The sequence below is a fragment of the Malaclemys terrapin genome, chromosome 9 (genome assembly GCF_027887155.1).
Source record: "Malaclemys terrapin pileata isolate rMalTer1 chromosome 9, rMalTer1.hap1, whole genome shotgun sequence".
Taxonomy (NCBI): domain Eukaryota; kingdom Metazoa; phylum Chordata; order Testudines; family Emydidae; genus Malaclemys; species Malaclemys terrapin.
In genome coordinates this window covers 49,509,799-49,531,845 of record NC_071513.1, presented here as the reverse complement: position 1 = coordinate 49,531,845, position 22,047 = coordinate 49,509,799, and the positions used below count along the sequence as shown (strand labels likewise).

Genomic DNA, 22,047 nt, shown 5'->3' with positions numbered 1-22,047 from the left:
AGCACTGGAATGGGTTACCTAGGGAGGTGGTGGAATCTCCATCCCTAGAGGTTTTTAAGGCCCAGCTTGACAAAGCCTTGGCTGGGATGATTTAGTTGGTGTTGGGGGATTGGACTAGATGACCTCCTGAGGTCTCTTCCAACCCTAATATTCTATGAATCTATGACAGAGGCAGACTATAGGAATAAAGCTCTCAGAGGTGGTACCCTCCTGTGGAAAAAGATTTTGAAAATACCTGCTTATCTGAAGTATCTTTAGGCACAAGGGAGAAGAGACCTCTCTGGCAGTAATGGCTCAGCAATATCCAAAGAGTGGGGTGAACGCTACCCGAGGTAATGAAATTCCTTATCCCCCCATTACAGTCCAATACTGGGTATGATTCACTTATGGAGAGCACCTTCTTATTCTAGACTCTTCTTTGAAGTTTCCTTCAGCTGAGTATTGTGTCCAATTCTGGGTGCCATGCTTTGGGAAAGAAGTGGACAAACTGGAGTGTGTCCAGAGAGCAGCACAAACAATAAAAGGTTTAGTAAATCTGGCCCATCAGAAAAAGTTTTTAGAGGAGCGGAAGGGCTAATAGTCTTCAAATGTGTAAAGGGCTGTTATAAAGAGGACAGGGATCAATTGTTCTCCATGTCCACTGAAGGTAGGACAAGAAGTAAGACTTAATCTGCAGCAATGGAGATTTAGGTCAGATACTGCAAAAACCTTTCCAACTCTCAGGGTAGTTAAGCTCCGGATCAGGCTTCCAAGGGAGGTTGTGGAATCCCTGTCACTGGAGGTTTTTAAGAACAGGTTTGACAAACACCTGTCAGGGATGGTCTAGGTATACGTGGTCCTGCCTCAGCACACGGGGTTAGACTTGATGACTTCTAAGTCCCTTTCGGCCCCACATTTCTATGATTACATCAGCCTCTGTCACCTTCAGCATTTTGTAGCAGCCTGGCAGAAATACCCAGACTGAAGAATCGGCGTTAAGAATCCTTCTGAAGTCCTGAATGTCACAAAGGAGGAAGGCTATATCCACACCTTTGAGACTGACTCAGGAAGTCACCCAGGAATCAGCACCAGTTGAACTGAAATCCTTTGCTCCAGAGCTTTTCTCTTATTCATACACATACGGATGACATTTCTGCTATGGAAAGGAAGGTGGAAGCAGTAGGAAACTGCCAGATTTGGGAGTTATATCTCCATGTGATTTGGAGGGTTCTGCATTAGGGTATGACGCTACATTCACCCAAATTAACAAGGACAGTGAAATTTTGTGCCACAGAGTAGACTACCTCAAAACCAAAGGAGAGGAGGAGATATTTTTGCTTGGATGGCATACTGGAGAACATGGCATCAGGAACTTTGCAACTTTGTTCTTGCTGGATGTTTCATAACTTTGCTTAAAGCAATGGGTCCACTGGATCCCATTATTTGGTGTCACCTAGAAAACTTCCTGATGGTAACTGTGCTGCCAAGACTTCTTCTAGGATTGGTTATGTGTGAAGTTTAGAATATGAGGATTTACATTCTGAGCGTGCTAAGGAGAATACAGAATCTGGAGAACATATTTTCTTATTGTACAAGTGCATTATTCAAACAATGGAAAAGTTTAATGGTAAAATCCCAACTGCATTAGCTAGTGAGGTACCAGGCCAAACAAAAACAGAATACAGAATGGTATGTACACAATACAGAACAGAATACAGTGCCCTCTGAATTCCACTCCTCATCCTAGCTTTAGTAAATGATGGGCTCCAATACCACAACAGTGGATATGGTATAAAAATCAAAGTAGGGTGAATGTTGACGATGCCTTTACTGTAAAGAAGACTACCCTTCTCACGGATCTCTGAATGCCTCTGCCGCAGCATAGCAGGGAGTTGCCACATTCACTGTAAGCTATATTTTGTTATGGCTAATTCTGGGGAAGTCATGAGGCAAATTAAGTCACAAATGTGGGGGAAGTAATGTAAGGCACAGATTTAGGCCTCCATAGATTCAAAAGTCAAATTCATAGTCCCTCCCACCCTAGTCCAGACATTAGCCTCTAGCTCCTTCCCCAATCACCTACTCACAGTGGCAGCATGTAACAGTTATCACTTCCCATCACCACAGCAGCCTGTGGACTGGCAGTTCATCCAGCTGCTCACGCACACACATCCTACTTAGCTCAGTCTTTTGTTTTATATTGAGAATTTTTTTAATCGCAGGTTTTTAAGCAATATTCCAACCAATGAGTGCTTATCTCAAAAAGAATCAGAAAAGATGGAAACTCTGGACAAGGGTAGGAGTGTTAACATAGTTCAGTGCCTATAAAAGACTGTCACCCCCATCTCTCCCACTACAAAAACTGAAGCTCTATTCACAGGGTTGTTACTGACTTGAAGACTTTTCACTCCTGTTCAACAACATGATTACTTGATTCTGAGACACAAGACACAGCTGCTGGCTCAGACTGAACACAGAAGCTTGCTGACGAAATGCCCAATACAAATAAACACTCGTACAACCAGGAAATATCATGTGTTAAGATTTAATAATAATAATCATAATAATATTTCAAAAACAATGAGAGAGAGTGCATTATACACAAGATCTGGTACTCAGTGCTTTTTATTGGCCATTTTCTCTGTGCCAGTGTATTTGGGTAGTGGTAAGTGGATAAAAAACCCAGCTGGGACATTTCTCCAAGGAGGGAAGGAGAGAGGTTAGGCAGGAGGTTCAGAATCGGACAAACGTGGCATCAATCTGCCGGACAGAAGGAAGAGCCAGCATGATTTTGCGCCGGTACTGAGGATCCTTCTGCAGGGGGTTTCTCTCCAGATATACAGTTTCCAAATTCTTGGCTCCCTTCAGCTCATCCAGGTCACTCCAACTCTCAATGAGATTATCATTCATCTGTGAAGCACACACACGAACACTCCCAGCAAAGCTTCATTAGTGAGAACATAACCCAGACAGACACTGCTCATGAGGAGTCACCCGTTACTGAGAACCAAGGGGCAGTTAGGCTGTGCGGTTACCAGCCTGGTAGAATCTGCTTGGTCCTGCTTTGAGCAGGGGATTGGACTAGATGACCTCCTGAGGTCTCTTCCAATCCTAATATTCTATAATTCTATTAATCTAGCTAGAAAGAATGACACCATATGAGCTTCCTCAATGTGAAGCCTTGCTGAGCCTTCTCTGTTCCCTACTCCAAGCACAGTTATTCTTCAGCAATATCTACCACAACACCCGCCCCCTGGTAATGTGTAACCAGAATTCAACTCAACAGGTTTTAATGTACCGTGGAAATGCCACCTATTGGCTCTCTCTTGTCTACAGAGCATCACAGGAATGTCTTACTCACTGCAAACCCCACTCCCTCGTGACTTGTCCTTCAGCACATTGCTGCAGTTTTGGCCTCAAGGATAGCTTCACAGGTTCCCCTTTGATATTGTTCCCCTAAAGCCAGCCCCTGCCTGACAAGGCAAAGCTTGAGCTCTCCAGTCTAAGGGCACCAACCTCTCCTAGGCAGGACATAGGGGTGGAAATGCTGTGAGCCTCGCTTCAGAAGGTTTCCTCTCGTGTCTCCATTGGGAGGCAGTCTGACTCTCACAGAAGAGGCTGCATGGTTCAAGCTATAAACCTAAGGCCTGCTCAGATCTCAATGCCATCTACAACAGAGGCCTCATACCCCCCCACTGCAACCAAATCCACACAGGGCTAACTGTGGTCTCTTGACAGCTCAGCTCCTTCGAACGCTGCTGCCCAAAATACACCAACTGGAAGGCAGAGTGACTTCCATAGCACAGAGACTCCATGCATGTCACTGTAGACAGTATACAGCAGCTGGCAGTACTTTGAACCACAGTTGGCAAGGGGGAGGGATGCAAACACATCATTCGGTGTTAACATTGTCCCACATTTAGATCCCGGCCGAATTCCAGTGGGGGTGTCAGAGGAAGGGAGGAGCATACTATGCAGCCACAATTCCCCTACCCCAGATGTGAAAGCTTCAGCTCTCCTTTGCTCCTACAAGCAGAGCTTGGAGGTTCAGAAGAAGTTACAGCAGCAGCAATATCTTTACTCTCAAAATAAGGGACCAGACCTCTTTCAGCGCACTGCACCCTACTCACATCATGCAACCAAGGCAAGCAGCACTGAACTCCTAACTTCCCCAAAATTGCAGTTGTGAAGTGGAAAAGCAGTGTTTTTCCTTGAAGTGCCTACTTCCCACCACCCCAGGGAAAGACAGCTGCTCTAACAACAGGGGCTATGTGTCACCAAAGGATCATCGTGGGGTTAAGACACTGCATTGGGCCTCTGGAAATCACTTCTCAGCTCTGCCACAGAGTCTCTGTGTGACCTCAGATAAATCAATCTGTTGGTGCCTCAATCGCCCCACCCCCATCCACAACATGGGAGTCATTTTTTCCTACTCAGAAGGGTGATAGAGAGGCATTCATATACTATTGTGCCAGGAGCCATATAAATACCTAGTTAGAGTAGGACAAACTATCTGCAACATTCCTGGACTTAACAAGTGATACTACATCTGTGCTAACTTTAATACCCTTTATTTAGGGCACTGAATAGGGTCAGAAGGATGCATACAGCATTTAGGAACTGGAACCCTGCAATTACCGGTAATTAAAAATACTTCTTTAAGGCAGGCTTCATGAAACTGTAACTAGAGTAGGAGCAACACTGATGTGCTTTGAAGAGAATTTTACCCAGTTCTCTCCATCAGGAGGGATATAGGGCCAAGTTAAAAGAGTATTAAACGGGAAAGCTGGAGGCTCAGATGGGGAAGGGAGTTAGAGATCAGGAGCAGACCTTTACCAATGCACTGCTCTCCATTTCAGTAGTGGCCTCTTCATAAAGTCAAAGTCCTATAGAATTAGGTTGCTCCCTTTCCTTCCTGAGGAAGAAACACCAGCAGCTGGAGCAACTTCTTCTTCTGGGAGCAAAACGCTTTGTAAATTTCTCCATTTGGTTCAAAGGGGAGAGTCTAGTAATTTGAAAAGAATCGCACCACATTTTGCACACACAAGCTAATCTGTACTGTCTCACTTTGAGGACTGTAGTAGGCCACACTTCATAGGATGCCTGAGCTCTTTGGTGTATAAAGGCAGTTCATTCTGGCATGAGTAGGCCCAGATGGGAACCACAAAACTGACTAATACAGCCTCTGAAAGGTTATATTCAAGGGTTGGAAAAGCACCGTCCAAGAAGCCTCTATACTGGATTCTAGCTTGATTTCATGTCCAGCTACTTCCCAGTCCTGCAGCCAAAGCCTCCATCCAAGGGCTCAGATACTGAAAAGTTCCAAATGATGAAAACGTGAAACAGAAAAATATGGCTTCTATTTATTAAGTACTAGAAGAGCAAGTGCTGACACACCCTAACTGAACATAGCAAAAAACATTGTACACTATGGGGGCTGGAGCACTGAGATTCCAGGTGGATATCTACTCCTCTGTTCAAACTTTGTTCCCTTCCTGACAGAAACTGCAGAAACGAAATGCAGGCCTTAGCCATCCAGGATGCCACCAACCAGAGCCAGCTCAGTATTATGATCTGGCTAGCAGGAGTGGAAACACCCAGAGGACAGCTGAATTTTTCCTGAATGGTTACAAGGAACTGACCAGACTGACTCTGCTCTAAAACTGCTTTTAAACGCTTTGGCTCACCTCTGCACCAAAATGCATTATATCTACTTCTATTACACAGCCATATTGTAACTTACAGAAAAGCTAGCAGTACAAAAATGAGGGAAGGCAGAGCTCTATACTTCAAAGCCATCATGATTAGGGCTATAGCCTGAGCACAGTGGCAAGATCAGTATTCTAAGGAGAGAGGCACCTGACATAATTAAGGGCCTGCTATCACTAAAAACCTATAAAATGAATGAACTGTGATGACTTTTCTCATAATCCCTCCCCCCATGCAGACAGGTAAGGAGAAGAAGGGCTTACAACCTTGTCTCCAGAACAAAGGGAACACTTGAAGAAAAAAAAAAACTCAGTCCACATCAGCTCTAATGAGCACTGTAGCTGGAATCTAAGAGATGTACGACTCACAATTTTAAACCCTCCCCACCACACCCAGTCAAGGAGAAGGATTTCTTTCTGTATGTATCTATTTCAGCAAGGCCTGCACTTACCCAGAATTCCTGCAGCTCTGTTAAATGGCTGACATTTTCAATCTTTTTGATCCTATTGGATGCAATGTCCAGCATTGTAAGTTTGTTCTGAAACAAGCAAATGAAAACTTTAGCTTGGATTTCCTCATCTCCTCCTCTACCCCACTCTGAATCCCAGAGCTGAAAATTCTGAGAAGCACTAGTAACACCACTGCCAGCTAGCTATATTGTTAGCTAGCAAAAATACAATTGGCTAATTAGTCACTAATTAATATTGTCCTATACTCCTCCCCAGGATTATAAAACTTCTGAATACGAGAAAAAATACATTCAGTGCAAGGAGAACTCTCACTGCTTACCTACAGCAGAGAAGATAGTTTTTAAATCAAGACAGCTTGCCAACCTCCCTGAAACAACTGAAAACAATTACTAGCTGGCCAGTAGTTTCTGACGAACCAATTGCTCCTGAACAGTGAGCTTTCCTTGTAATATTTTAAGGTTAGTAATCAGACATTCCAACAAGAAGTTTTGGAATCTACAAAAAAATCTGATTAAAAGAACTCTAAGGCGGCAAGTTTAAAGACAGGAATTCTATGCATTAGGAAGCCCAAGAGTTTTAGAAAATATATCCCTGCATATGCAGGAAAACAGCTAAATTACTCTGATTCCTCTGATCTCCAGGGGTGCCTCACAATGCCACCTATTGGTAAAAGGGCATGGAAACATCACAGGCTTCTCCGTAAGGGCAATCCAAGGCAGAAATACAGAAAGTTGGACTGATTTATAAGAGAAGGATGGCATGGTTTGCCTCTTCTGACCCATGACAACTCACTTAGTCATTTCTGGTGCATGTGTAAGAGAAACTCATGGCTACCTATTACAGATCCAATTCATCTTTCAACTCAGGAGTTTAGCAGCAAAGATAACCAGCAGAAGTGTTGTTAGGCCTCCCTTTGCTAGTTCGCAGTCAAATTGTTACATTAACTGCTTCAAGACTCCATCTACCTCGTACCGTTTGACAGTCCACTCCAGACTGACTAGAAACATGCACGTTCCCAGAAGAGGAGGCAGCTCATGTTTTGTTTTAGGTATAATAGATAAAGAACGTATACGGTTTTCTGAGAAGTTCAACTTTCTTTGGGTAACTTAAGGAAAACAGGAACTTCCCAGCAACACCAATGTAAGACGAACCCAGCCATCCTGGGAATTACTGTGAGGCCAGCCCTGACAACTTCTTAAAGAAAGCTAATGAGACGCTCACATTGTTCTCCAGTCCCTCGATGACTTCTATGCCGTTGTGACTAAGGTACAGCTCACGCAGATTCACCAGGTTCTGCAGACCCTCGATCTTGGTCAGCCGGTTGCTCTGAAATTGTACAAGAGGCAGTGAAAGTCCAGCCCAAAGGAATGAACCCAGAGTGAACTCTTACACAAGAAAGAATTTCAAGAACATTTCTACAGAGCACAGATCATTTAGATAGAAATAAAGTGCGTGGAAAGGAAGGACTTTGCATGTTACAGAGGAAGGAACTGCACAACACTGTACTTGATGGATCTGGGACATTCAGTTACTTTGAAACTTTTGTAACCAACTCACAAGAGTCCCTTCAAACCTGGCAGGATCTCGGATTCTCTCCCTACTTATGACAGCTGCAACCCTGAAGGCCTTTTCTGTTTAGTCTCTTTAGAAGACCAGGCAAGGACTTCAACACCATTTATTTTATATTGCTCTTTTATGAGCTGGGGAAGAGGATGATGTTGCAATTATAAACAGACTCCCAAATACATCTGTTATGTGCTTACTGTGTCTGTCATACATGCGAAGTTTTTATTGGCAGTGAAACACTGTGTGTGTACTAATGTCTGATTATTATACCGCCTGCTGGAACTTGCCAGGCTACTATACTGGTGTGCAGGGGAAAAGAGATTGTTTCTCTGACCCAAACTGAGGTATCATTAGAGGACGGTTTGGAACAAACTGATAAATTAAACAGTAATAAGTCACCAGGACCAGATGATAATCACCCAACAGTTCTGAAGGAACTCAAATGTGAAATTGCAGAACTACTAATTGGGATATGTAACTTATTTGACTCGGCTTCTGTACCAGATGATTGGAGGATAGCTATTGTGACACCAATTTTTTAAAAAGGTTCCAGACGCAATCCCAGCAATTACAGGCCAGTAAGCCTGTAACTTCAGTGCCGGACAAACTGGTTGAAACGAAAGTAAACAGAATTATCAGACACATAGATGAACGTGATTTGTTGGGGAAGAGTCAACATGGTTTTTGTAAAGGGAAATCCTGCCTTACCAATCTACTAGAATTCTTTGAGGGGGTCAACAAGCATGTGGACAAGAGGGAAAACCAATAGATATAGTGTACTTAGATTTTCAGAAAGCCTTTGACAAGGTCCCTCACCAAAGGCTCTTAAACAAAGTAAGCTATCATGGGATAAGAGGGATGGCCCTCATAGATAACTGGTTAAAAGATAGGAAACAAAGGGTAGGTATAAATGGTCAGTTTTCAGAATGGGGAGAGGTAAATAGTGGTGTCCCCCAGGGGTCTGTACTGGGACCAGAACTGTTCAATATATTCATAAATAAGGCTAAGTTTTTGTCATGGATATTTTTAGTAAAAGTCATGGACAGGTCACAGGATATAAACAAAAATTCACGGAAGCCCGCAACCTGTCCCTGGCTTTCACAAAAAATATCCCTGACAAAAGGGTAAGTGGGTTCAGCACCCACTGCTGCTGGGGGTCCCTGGTGCCGCCCCCCTCCCTGCCGTGGCTGGGCAGCTGTGGGGAGTCCCCCGCCCCCCGCCGTGGCTGGGCAGCTGCAGGAGTAGGGCTGGCCGAAAACGTCACAGAGGTCACCAGAAGTCACATTCTGTGATAAAATCATAGCCTTATTCATAAATTATCTGAAAAAGAGGTAAACAGTGAGGTGGCAAAATTTGCAAATGATACAAAACTACTCAAGATAGTTAAGCCCTAAGCGGACTGTAAAGAGTTGCAAAGGGATGGGTGACTGAGCAACAAAATGGCAGATGAAATTCAATGTTGATAAATGCAAAGTAATGCAAATTGGAAAACAATCTCAATTACATATACAAAATGATGGGGTCTATATTAGCTATTACCACTCAAGAAAGATCTTGGAGTCATTGTGGATAGTTCTCTGAAAACATCCACTCAATGTGCAGCGGCAGTCAAAAAAGCAAACAGAATGTGGGGAATCATTAGGAAAGGCATAGATCAGGGGTAGGCAACCTATGGCACGCGTGCCGAACGCGGCACGCGAGCTGATTTTCAGTGGCACTCAGTGGCCACTGGTCCAAGGGGGCTATGCATTTTAATTTAATTTTAAATGAAGCTTCTTAAACATTTTAAAAACCTTATTTATTTTACATACAACAATAGCTTAGTTATATATTATAGACTTATAGAAAGAGACCTTCTAAAAAAGTTAAAATGTATTACTGGCACGCGAAACCTTAAATCAGAGTGAATAAATGAAGACTCGGCACATCACTTCTGAAAGGTTGCCGACCCCTGGGATAGATAATAAGACAGAAAATATCATATTGCCTCTATATAAATACAAGGTATGCCCACATCTTGAATACTGCACGCAGATATGGGTGCCCCATCTCAAAAAAGATATAGTGGAATTGGAAAAGGTACAGAAAAGGACAACAAAAATGATTAGGGGTATGGAACAGCTGCCGTATGAGCAGAGATTAATAAGATTGGGACTTTTCATCTTGGAAGAGAGATGACTAAGGGGGGATATGATTGAGGTCTATAAAATCATGACTGGTGTGGAGAAAGTAAATAAGGAAGTGTTATTTACTACTCCTCATAACACAAGAACTAGGGGGCACCAAATTAAATTAATAGGCAGCAGATTTAAAACAAACAAAAGGAAATAATTCTTCACACAATGCACAGTCAGTCTTGTGAAACTCTTTGACAAAGGATATTGTGAAGGCGAAGACATTAACAAGGTTAAAAAAGAATTAGATAAGTTCATGGAGGATAGGTCCATCAATGGCTAAGAGCCAGGATGGGCAGGGATGGTGTGCCTAGCCTCTGTTTGCCAGGAGCTGGGAAATGGGCGACAGAGGATGAATCACTCGATGATTACCTGTTCTGTTCATTCCCTCTGGGGCACCTGGGCAGTGGCCACTGTCAGAAGACAGGATACTGGGCTAGATGGACCATTGGTCTGATCCAGTATGGCCATTCTTATAGTCAAATGTTTTTTAATACTTTTATTAGCTCTGCATGTTAAAAGTGAGACGCTTGGTATCAGGGCAAAAAGGATAAATCCCCTCATTTAGCACAGCCTTGGGGAGATTTCTTCTTTTCCACTGCTGCAGCAAGAGGAAAGCATCCTCTGGGGACTGCTGCTGTAGGGTCAACCCCAGTGCTTAATTTGTGCTAGGGCTTGCTAAGGCTGAGCCTATAGGCTTGGCAGTTCGTAACCTCTGGGATTCCCGTGTCAGTTATGACAGTAAAAAAAATGGCTTGAGCTCTGGCACCTCTTTCATTACACTTACTAGAAGTTAGTAAACGTATTTCTGCCAAGGAAGCAGAAGTATTTATTTCTTCCTCCCCTCAACCAATATAGAACTAGACACCCATTTGATGCACTTATAAAGTGCTTGCAGTTCCATTTTCAAAGGGCATGAAACAAAATACCGAGCACAGAGAATGTCAGTCTTTAAAAAAAATTTAGCTGAAGAAACAGTGCAGATCTGCTGATTCAGGCTGAGTCATGCTTTAAATTGGGTTGTGGTTTACATGTTCCCTTGTCAAGGTGGAATGAGGAGCCCAGGGAGGATCAATACCTGTATACTGAGCACTGTCAAGTTTGTCAGTGCATCCAAGTTCTGGAGCTTGGTGATTTTGTTCTTTCCCAGGAATAGGCTGTCCAAGTTAGTCAGTGTGTCAGTATTCTCAATTGCCTGTAAAATGACCAAAGGAGGCAGCGTTACTGCTCTGGGCACTACTCCCAGCCTTAGGTGCCCACCAGACTCGTTTAAAGAGAGTGTTCAGATGGTGGGAACACAGCAAGCAAACCTGACCAAATTAAGCATTCTGTCCTTCTGGATCTATGAGTCCTAAAATGACTATTCATATTCAGATTAGAACTTATGCCATACCATCCAGATGTTTTTCCACCTGGAGTTTTGAAAGCAAGCAATCTTAGATGTTAGAGATGTTCCCACAGCGGTTCTCAAACTTCATTGCACCACGACCCCCTTCTGATAACAAAATTACTACATGACCCCCCCCCCTCCCCAGGGGTGGAGCTTGGGCTTCAGCTTCAGCCCTGGGTCCCAGCAAGTCTAATGCTAGGCTTGGCGACACCATTAAAATGGGATCGCAACCCACTTTGGGGCCCAGACACACAATTTGAGAACTGCTAGTGAATCTGGCATCCCTAACTAGGGGGAAAAGGAAAGGGGAGAAGGTCTATGGAAAGATCCAATTCTTCTGGTGGAGTTCACATTACTCTTTATAATCCCCAAAGAAATTTAATAGTCTGATGAGCAATTCCCTAGAAGGCAGAAGCCATTATCCCACGTCACCCAGAACAAATAGTGAGCTGAATCCATTTAGAAAACTCCCTCTTAACATAATAAATAACTTTAGAAGACAAACACATTACAGCCAACCCAATTGCATGAGAATGGAAGTTACTGTGCTTGGCAGATACATTGGACTTGTTTTTAAAAAGGCTTCTGAGGATGGAAGCATTTTCAATATTACAAACACCATGTTCCATTGAGATTAACTATTGCATTCATCCACAGCTGTGCGGCTGAGAATCACAACCCCGAATGATTCTGCAACACCTAGTTCACATGAGCTGGGGCCTGCCTTTGGGGGGGGCAGGAGCGGCACAAATGCCAGCATGCTTTCATGGAATGAATCCAGGAGTGGGAGCTAGGAACTCCTGAGTCTTAATCCTGACTCTGCCATTGTGATGTGTGGCCTGAGGCAAGTCATTCAGCCTCTGTGTCTCAGTTTCCCTATAATAAAATAAGGAGAATAATGCTTTTTAGTTTCACAGGGATGTTTAGCTCATAATGAGACCGTGTTTTGAAGATGGAAATGCTATACATGTGCCAAATATTACTATTAGTACAACATGTGCCATTCTAGTTTAAGAACCGAACTGCTTGGAGTGAAGGGGGGTGTGGGGAAGAATGAGGAGATTTCCCTCTGGATGATCAAAAGAACTGTATTCTTTGTTTCCAAAAAGAGAGGTCTTCAGCCCTCCTCACCATAGAAAATACCAGAGGGCAGTGTGAAAGGGTGGGGATCCCAGAGACTCCCATAAAGAAAAGGAAACACAGGCAAGCTTAAAAAAATAGGGAACTTCAGCACATAAATAATGGAAGAAATCTTCTTTTCCTTCTCCCAGAGCCTCAAAGGCATACGATATTGATCAGACAAGCCATATACAACAACTTATAATGGACTCTAAAGTAGCTCAGAAAAATATTCGAACAACAAGAGTGTTGTAATTGAAAACTGCTTTTCGGTGTCTGCCATGTAGCCATCAACAGATGGGGGAGAAACTTGCAGCTACTACCACCTCTGATACAACCAGCTGATACCCCCTCACTGGCAACTCCTGATGTTGTAATGGGGAAGAAAATGCTTAGAGTTCTGGGGATATGTAAGGAGAAGAAAATGGGTGGGGGGGGGGGAGAAGAGGACGGATCTCTCTCCTTAAAGCAATGAGAGTCAACGAGATGCTTATTTTAGTGAGGCTATTATAGAATAAGTGTAGATGGGAGACATAAGAGGTAGGTCATCAGTTAAACATCTGTTTGATAATTGGTCCAGCCTTGGGGGGGGGAGGGAAGCAAGAAAATTTACCAGAACAGGCACAAAATAAATTTACTTGCCCGTGTTTATCATGACACCACCAATCAGAGAATTAGCAGCATTTTACCTACCCATCACAAAGAAGAATTACTTGACATTATGTGAGAGAATTTTGCAAGGCAACTGATCCTTGGCTGCAAATTCCAGTGCTCTTGCCATTCATTCTAATGCACCCTCTGTCAAGAAGCCAGAAAAGTCCCAAGCATCAAAATATTGATATGACCTTGTTAAAGATTGAAATTTCAAAGGTCCTTTCTTATGTCTTCACCCTACAGATTTATCTCCAGGTATTTGTCCAGCTGTAAAGCACAAGGCACAAGTTACACTGCAGAAGAGAGCTACAGCTATCAAAGGTTTTTATTACCCGCAAACCCAACAGGGACAGGAGCTATTTCCTTGTGTCTGCCTGGAAGTGCACCCCTGTCATCATTGCGCTGCAGCAGCCAGCCACTTAGGATAGGGCCACTTTGAGAAGTCAGAATACGATCAGTCTACAAGGATAGGTACCATGTTTCTAATTTTTTTTTCATTAAAATAAGCTTTAGAGGTTACATAATCTGATGTGACCTATCTCCACATACCTTTCAGTCCTTTACCATGGAGGACAATGCACCTAAATTTGTACTTATTTATTTTTAAGCTGTTGGAAGAGATTGTCTGGGTAGACCCTATCAGCAGCAATACAGTATAAGAACATAACTGGATCCTCTCGGTCTTTCTCTACCTTGGAATGATTCAAATTGCCTTACGTACCCATAGATGTGGGATAGAAGCTAGTCCACTGAATTCAGTTTGCTGGATTCCTGCCAGGCCACCTATGGAGATTCTATTGCCCTGTTTATGCAAAGTCCAAGATTCCCAATCATTTAACTGGCTGCAGCCCCAAAACTGAAGTGTTATTCCCCACAGCAGTTTCATTTCACAAGTAATACTTCTCTCTGTTGGGGAGAAATGGATGGGGCTCTCTTTTAGCTGTGAAGCGAAATCTATTGACTCTATAATGCAAGCAAAGTGCTCCTCCCCTTCAGCCTAAAAAAAAGAAAAAGGCCGACCACAGGGAAGGGGAAGGGGAAGGAATTGCACATGGGGTCCATGAAGAGAAACGTGCTCCCAGGTGGTTATGATAAAAAAAAAAAAAAAAAAAAAAAAAGTCAAGAACTCTCTCCCCACCTCAGATGCTTTCCTTCTTTTCTTGTTATCGCCCTCAGCACCACAGCTGGTTTACCAAAGAAGCTGAGTTAAAGGGATACCGTCAACTTAGAAATCACCATTCAGACTGACATTTTTCTACCTACTATTATTACAAGCATTCCCCAAGTTTCCTATCTCGAAAGAGATTAAGGAAGCATTTCTCTCTATTTCACATTATTTATCTTGAGCATTTGACAGCATTTTATGTATAGTCAGCTTCAGTATTTCCCATGTTCCCTTTCTTGTGTGGATCTCACACCCAGCAACAGCAAGAGAACACACAATTGGCAGGGGTATGTAGTATCTGAAACCACTCCATCTTCTTGAAGTTGACCATATCCCTAAGATCAGGAGAACCACATGGGTGAAAATAAATGATAGAAAGGAAAAAAGTCAGTTGTAGGATAGGAGATGTACAGGCATTTTAGGCTATAAGTGAAGTAAAATAACTAATTCTTACTATAGGTTAGCAATACCTGCATGAAGCAGCATAAACCAGAAGTGAAAAAACAGATCTAAGCTTAACAGATTTCAGTACTCAAAACATGTATACCTGAACACAGTGCCTTGCCCCAAAAAGGTGAAAGGAAACTGAAGACACATTGGACATCTGAGTCCCTCTCCACAACCAACACATGACTTGGGTGGGAGGCTGGCTTCCCCTGCTGTATTCCTGGGAGACAGCTTTGATTCTTGTATCAAAAGTGTTACTGCCTAAGTTATTGGCAAGCTCATGGCACTATTCCAGTATGATTACAGTGTTACAAGAACCTGAGTATTTTCAGGACAGAAATCAGCTTTTTTCTTATGATGCCCATGATCTTCTTTTCCTAGGGTGCACTGTCCCTTTATGGAACAAAAAGAACAGGAGTACTTGTGGCACCTTAGAGACTAACCAATTTATTTGAGCATAAGCTTTCGTGGGCTACAGCCCACTTCTTTGGATGCATAGAATGGAACACACACACACACACACACACCATGAAAAGGTGGGAGTTGTCTTACCAACTCTGAGAGGCCAATTAGTAAGAGAAAAAAAACCTTTTGAAGTGATAATCAAGATAGCCCAGTACAGACAGTTTGATAAGAAGTTTGAATCTATTGAAACATTGAATCTATCTCCCCATGTAAGTATTTTCACACTTCTTATCAAACTGTCTGTACTGGGCTATCTTGATTATCACTTCAAAAGTTTTTTTTCCTCTTACTTAATTGGCCTCTCAGAGTAGGTAAGACAACTCCCACCTTTTCATGCTCTCTGTATGTGTATATATATATATATATATATGTTCCATTCTATGCATCCGAATAAGTGAGCTGTAGCCCACGAAAGCTTATGCTCAAATAAACTGGTTAGTCTCTAAGATGCCACAAGTACTCCTGTTCTTTTTGCGGATACAGACTAATACGGCTGCTACTCTGAAAACTGTCATTATGGAACAAAGTGAGTCACTGCAAATAACATTTTCAGAAGTGCACAGCGCATCTAAATCCTAATTTAAAAAGTCATTGACACACTAAGTCAACAGAATGCGGTTCCTAAGTGACATCTGAAAATAGAACTCTGGGTAAAATTTTCAAAAGCACACAAGAAATAAAATGGACCATTTCAGTTATGCCTAATCAGTTCTAGATAAGAGCTAAAGTAATCACAGAGTAAAAAATCCCAATCAAAGGAAAGCAGCATGGCTGGATTGTCTCTGATAGTTCAACTAGAACAGAGCTTTCCAGTCTCCAAGATGTATGCAGAACAAGACAGAAGAGAGGAGCAGCTGCTCCCTTTCTAGGCTGGTTTCTGACCTCATCTCTAGAGACGGGACTGGTCAGCATCCAAATGAGTGAGTGTGCAAGGAAGAGGACTTGGAAAAGACTAAGCCATACCCTACCACTCCAGATCTTGCATAGCAGATATTACAGGTACTCCCTTTTTCTCCAAAAATATGTGCATTCCTTCTATCTGCCCCTTCCACATTTCTATGCGACACGACTTGGTTGTCTCAGTTGTATCTAGCCAGCTATTACTGGATCCCCATCTACTTTCACCACATAGAGTAGATGTTAATTTTGCAGTCGTGCCTACCCGGATTCGATTGGATCCCAGCTCTAACATCTGTAATTGCTGTAAGTTGCTCAGGTTCTCAATTTTGCTGATTTTATTGTTGACCAGGAAGAGTTTTTTAAGCTGGGTGAGCCGGTCTAGTCCTTCAATGTGTCGCAGCAAGTTAAAAGAGATGTCCAGGATCCTGCCATAAGCAAAGCAAACAAAGATCTTGTCAATCCAAGGCAAAAGCAAAGGGAGACCATAGAAAGGGTACTTGCATACGTGGGGGGGTAAAGGATCTAAAGCAAATTTCCTATGGAGCTCAAGCATTTTGTTAGCACACTGAGCTATAGGGAGTCAGAAATGGCATTTGTTTACCATACAGGAAATTAAATACATGCTTAAAACAGGGTTTGAAGAAACAAAAAGAATTGGCACTACTTTTACATCACCATCTGAACCCAACCCAACAGTGGCACTTCGGCCTCCAATTTTAAGAGTGCTATTACAACGTCCCTTTCCCAACCCAGCATGTCCCTATGGAAATTCCCTCTGAAAAGCACCAGATCAAAACCTCCCTTAAGCACTAGACAGTTACTACTAGTACACAAACGCCTCCACTAAGTCTAAACTAAGCAGAATTTCAGTATCCCCAACAATTTATCACCTCTTGCAAGGCCTCGTGTCCTCTAGCCAGGAGGACAGTATACAGAATTTAGCTGCTTGGAGGAGGAAGGATGAGTTTGTGGTTAGGACACTGGACTGGGATTCAGTTCCCTGCTATAGACATCCACTGTGACCTTGAGCGAGTCACTGTATAATGGGGATACCAATACTCTCTTTCTGCTACCTTTTGTCTGCCTTGCTTAGTTAGACTGGAAGCTCTTCAGGGCAGGAACTGTGTTTGTACAGTGCCCTACACAAAGGGGCTCTGATCTCACTCATGGCCAGTAGCTGCTTTTATAATGCAAACACTAGTTACAGGAGGGATAGCTCAGTGGTTTGAGCATTGGCCTGCTAAACCCAAGGTTGTGAGTTCAATCCTTGAGGGGGCCACTTAGGGATCTGGGGCAAAATCAGTACTTAGTCCTGCTAGTGAAGGCAGGGTGCTGGACTCAATGACCTTTCAAGGTCCCTTCCAGTTCTAGGAGATAAAATATAAATTAATGGAGATATCCTAACAATGGGAGGCTACACTCCTCTTCTCTGGGGTAGAAGTCCATTGCCGCCATGCAGCACTCCAGCCACACATCTACAGTACATTTAATTTTTGGTTTTAACAACAAATTGTCCCTAATCTCCTCCAGAGTAATTAAACCAATTTACAGCAAGACCTAAATCCCAATGAAGAACACAAGACATTGTGTATGTAGCACCCATGTGAATCTCCACAAGAAAAGTCTACAAGCAGAGAGTGCCGCTAGTGTAATTAAGGTTTGTTTTTTTTTTGTTTGTTTTTTTGTTTTTTTAAATGCCTAATGATACATTTTGCTTGACAACCACTTTATAGAAAGCCTGCAGACTGGCAGCCTCATTTACTACATCACCATACAGTCCTGGTCATTCCCTCCTTGCTGGATACTCACTCAAGGTCTGTCAGGGCCTCTAAGTTCTCAATCTTCCGAATCTGATTGTCGTAGAGATCCAGTTCTCTGAGAGTCTGCAGCTGTTCCAGGTTCTCGATGCACTTAACCAAATTCTGACGCAGACACAGAGTCTGAGTATTGGGGATAAGTTAAAAAAAAGCCACAACAAAGTGAGAAAAACCTCATGAGAAAAAAAAAATGCACCTGAAAAGACAATATGCACCCTTTCTTTGGAGTAACCATCAGATTCCATTTTATAGTTCACTCCCATTACCATGAGAAGAAGGAAATGTCAATCCAGTTTCTTTAAGGACAAGAAAAGCACAGCCATGCCAGGTATAGGGTGAGGAAGGACCACATGGAACTGATGCTGTGGCTAGCCCATTAACTAAAGGCCCAATTCAAGTCAATAGGAATTTAGTCATGGACTTCAAGGATTGCAGGTTTCAGCCCAAAGGGAGTCATGTTCTAGAAGCAGGGAGGGACCTCGTTCCCATTATCTTGTTGAAAGGATTCTGCTATGCCACAGACTTGCCATGTAAGGACAGGCCATTCTAGCTGAAAGAATGGACCATCACACAGGAAGAATCCTTGCAATGCTGAAAAAAGCAATAATCAATACGTTTTTCTACAGAATTTTGCTTCTCTAGTTTTGTTAATAGCTGTCCTGCTGGAACTAGTTACACTTCAAATTAGGGTTTAGCATCACAGTTTGCTGGTCCAAAGACCAAAGAACTTACTTCCAACTGACTAGTCTCTCAACAAAGGCATATTTTATGTTTCAGCCTATCATAGAGTGTACTATAGTCTCAAAATGCACAACAGTGATTTTCAGAAAGCCCTCAAAAGTTATTGTTATGGCAGATGTCACCAGGTCACACTGTTAAAAGTCTTCCAAGTTGATAGCGTGCAAGCAAATTTTTAGTCTTGGAAGAAATGCTTGTAGTGGTGTTAGGTTTTGGTTGTGCAAGTTTCTGTGTAGAGGCAGCTTTGGGAAGAGAGGGAGTTGTGGCAGCAGCAGGAGAGATTGCTCTCTGCCTCAGTGTCAAATCTTGAAGCAGAGTTTGTGTTGAGCTGAGATTCCTGAAAGAAGGGAGTTGCCTGCACCTCTGTTCCAGGATGGTGTGTAGGTGTAAATAAAGCAAGTTACACTTTGAATAAACCTAGATTCCACGTCACTGATTTCTCCTCCACTGGGAAGCAGACTTACAAGACCCTGACATCTGCTACTGCTTGGCAGAGAGGCAGGTACATTCTTCATAGCCACACATCTTAAAAGGTTATTGCTCATTAGAATCTCTGCTGGTTCCCAGCTCAAGAAAGACTCATCATACTGGCTGACTTACAGATAAATGACATAAGATTCGCAGCTCCTAGAGTTGCTTGTACCTGGATGCTCACCATTCCTTCTGAGTCTCACCTTCACTTTCTTGAGCACTTCAAATCCCTCGATCTTTCCAATTCGGAAATGATTCAGGTCAACATCCTGAAAGAGAAAAGAGAAAAGACTCTGACTCATCCGCTGGCTGTTTAGGGTTGAAGGTTTATTTCATGATAATGTCTTCCAAGTCCAGAGTGCAAATGCTGCTTGTGCCTTGCGTTGAAAGGGAGACTGTAGGTTCATAGAATATATAGACCTCAGTATGACCCCTTCTTCTTAAAAAGCTTGCAAAACTCTGGTCTTGCAGGCAGCTGTGCACCATTAAGTAGGGGGGGGAGCTTGGGTTTGTTGCCCAAGATGGCATGTCTGCCTACAGCTGAAAAAGTCTGAACTAGAGAATATTTTAGTGATTATAGCAACCTGCATGTGTTTGGTTCATTTAACAGAAGGGAAGTTTTTTGGATGAGTTTTGATCTTATGAAGATAAAGTGCTAATTCTATTGGCTAAAGCTAGGTACTGCACAGGATTCCCATACATACCTTTCTAGTGTTACCTCAATCCTAACTAGAGCATCCTTTGCTAATTCCTGTCCTGGGCCTCTGCTGGCAGAGATTGCCAACTGTGTCTAATTATTTGGTGGTTTTGTGACTTCAGATGTGAATAGGTGAACAGCTAATACATTTACCATCTGTGCTGCCTAGCCCCTGCTCTTCAGTTTTTGCCAGAGAAACATACAAACAAAATGTAAATACAACACCTTCCAAAGTTCAGCAAATTTCTCTGTAAACAGTCTCTCACAATTCATTTATCTGACAGGCTGAGTGGGTAACTTCCTATGTGTCCTGACAGAATAAAGTTTTGCAACAGCAAGGAGATCTTTAAAGACAGTCTAACAAATGCTTACAACCTGTTGCTTGATGTTTATACTGTCTCTGCTTTAAAATGACTCCACGCTTGTCCTAATATCCCAAGTTGTTACAAAAAAATCCAAGCTATTGATTTAAAAAGTACATCTTTGCTTCTGATTGTAAAACTCAAATTCAATTTTGGGGAGATCTGGACAGCCAACACTTCCGGAAGAATTATTCCTCTTGTTCAAGATTCAAATACTTTCTCACATAACTAGTCATCCTTTGCCTACCTTTCCTTCTTTAAATAAGTCCAATATGAATGCAACCAGCATTACCTCAGCTTCCGGGTCCAGGTTAATTGTCTCCATATCGACTGGTGTCTCTGCTTCTCCTGCAGCAGAATGAGAACATACAGTATAAACTCACGTTATACATCAACTGATGGAAAGGCTGCAGTGCTTCTCCACTGGGCTGGGAGGTGCGGGAGTGAATGCTCTTTAGGCAATCTAGGAAGGTGAGAAATATACTGCTTTGAGTCGTTGCTGCACTGGACAGAAGCTGCAGCTACATGAATGTCAACACTGTCCATCTAGTTGAGAATACAAACGTCACTAACAACAGAATTTCGTACTTTGATGCATAGTGCAGAAAATAATTATAATTCTCCAGCCTAGCTCTAGTAAAGCTGGTAAATGCTGCTGGCTCAACACCCAGGTATGATAGGGGTTTCTGGCTGAAGCAGTGACTAATACCAGGATGCCAGGTTTTAGCAGGACTGTTGATTTTTCAGCTACCCTGACATTTAGCTCATTTACTCCTGCACATTCTCCATTTTCCCTTGTGAACAGTCACAGTTGCTGAAATAACTGCTCTCCTCAGATAACTCAGTACAATGTTCCCAGGGGAAAAACTAGCGCACACAGGTTGTCTGGTAGAAACACATTGACCTGCATGTTCAACTACCTGAAGAATTCCACCCTTATTGGAATACTGAAAGCATATGTTACTGGTTTGCATGCCTTCTTGAATGGTTTTTCCTTTTTATTTAAATGAGCACACCAATATTTTAGAATGCAGCATTTGTTATGCTGGGTATGTTGTTCTGGGAAATGCTTTTACATCTCTGGAACACAGCCCAGTATTTTCATGTACTTCTAGCACAACATTAGAGGGTATTTAGTGGAGAGATTCATATTGAATAATTCATGTCTGTTTCCCATTTGGTGAAGAGGGTGGACTGGGTGTATCAATTTCAGTATAAGATTTCAAAAGACAGATATAGAACATACGAACAGGTTACATTTCAAACCTATGGTCCCCTTATGCTTAAGGAAACCTACAGGAATTAACTACTGCTGAGCACACAGACTTTGGATTAATCCTTGTATCGCTTTATGGGATCTCACTCCATTAGCCCCTTCAGTAATACCTGATCCTATTTGTATTTTGGTTCAATCAAGCATCCATTCAAATTACTAATATCCAACTACACTGGACAAGTGCATTTCTTAGATGTACCTGACACACACTCCAGCACTGAAGGGATTCATGGTACAGAATTAAAACTCAATAGAGTCTAGCAGACAGATTTGTTAATATTCTCAAATTCTGTAATATACGTTGCCTGCTTTACTTCTACTATTGCCCCTATTTCATCAATTCAGGATGGGAGGACTGATTGACTAAGGGGAATTGATGCGTGATATGGAGCCTTTGACCTCTATCTTTCTAATTTGAATACAGCATAAATTAGCAGTGACCACAACTTGTAGCCATCTGATGTGAAACAAGCTTGTGGTTTGGGAACCGTTCTAAGTTCTAAGTACTGACCGTTCACATGTACTTTCTTTGGTGGCAATGAGTTAATACAATATTACTTTAACTGGCGAGCCCTGATTGGAAGGCTCGACATAAGTGCACTAAACAGACATTAATAAAAAAACCCAAAAAACCCCTGTACTGTCACC

At 42.5% G+C, this 22,047-nt stretch overlaps 1 protein-coding gene across 2 annotated transcripts in view; it reads right to left on the bottom strand.

The window, feature by feature from the left end:
* The window catches only part of PPP1R7 (protein phosphatase 1 regulatory subunit 7), a 73,002-nt gene that overhangs the window by 42,807 nt on the left and 8,148 nt on the right, over nt 1-22,047 (bottom strand). The window contains exons 3-10 of one of the 2 annotated variants that reach the window (XM_054038942.1): nt 20,416-20,471; nt 19,268-19,333; nt 17,848-17,978; nt 16,301-16,463; nt 10,977-11,093; nt 7,380-7,484; nt 6,140-6,226; nt 2,509-2,889 (exon numbers count right to left, since the gene is read on the bottom strand). In XM_054038942.1, coding sequence (XP_053894917.1) covers nt 2,713-2,889; nt 6,140-6,226; nt 7,380-7,484; nt 10,977-11,093; nt 16,301-16,463; nt 17,848-17,978; nt 19,268-19,333; nt 20,416-20,471 — 902 coding nt within the window. In that variant the 3' untranslated portion in view covers nt 2,509-2,712. Of the gene's footprint in view, nt 1-2,508; nt 2,890-6,139; nt 6,227-7,379; nt 7,485-10,976; nt 11,094-16,300; nt 16,464-17,847; nt 17,979-19,267; nt 19,334-20,415; nt 20,472-22,047 lie in introns of those variants that run through there. The other variant, XM_054038943.1, reaches the window with a different exon arrangement.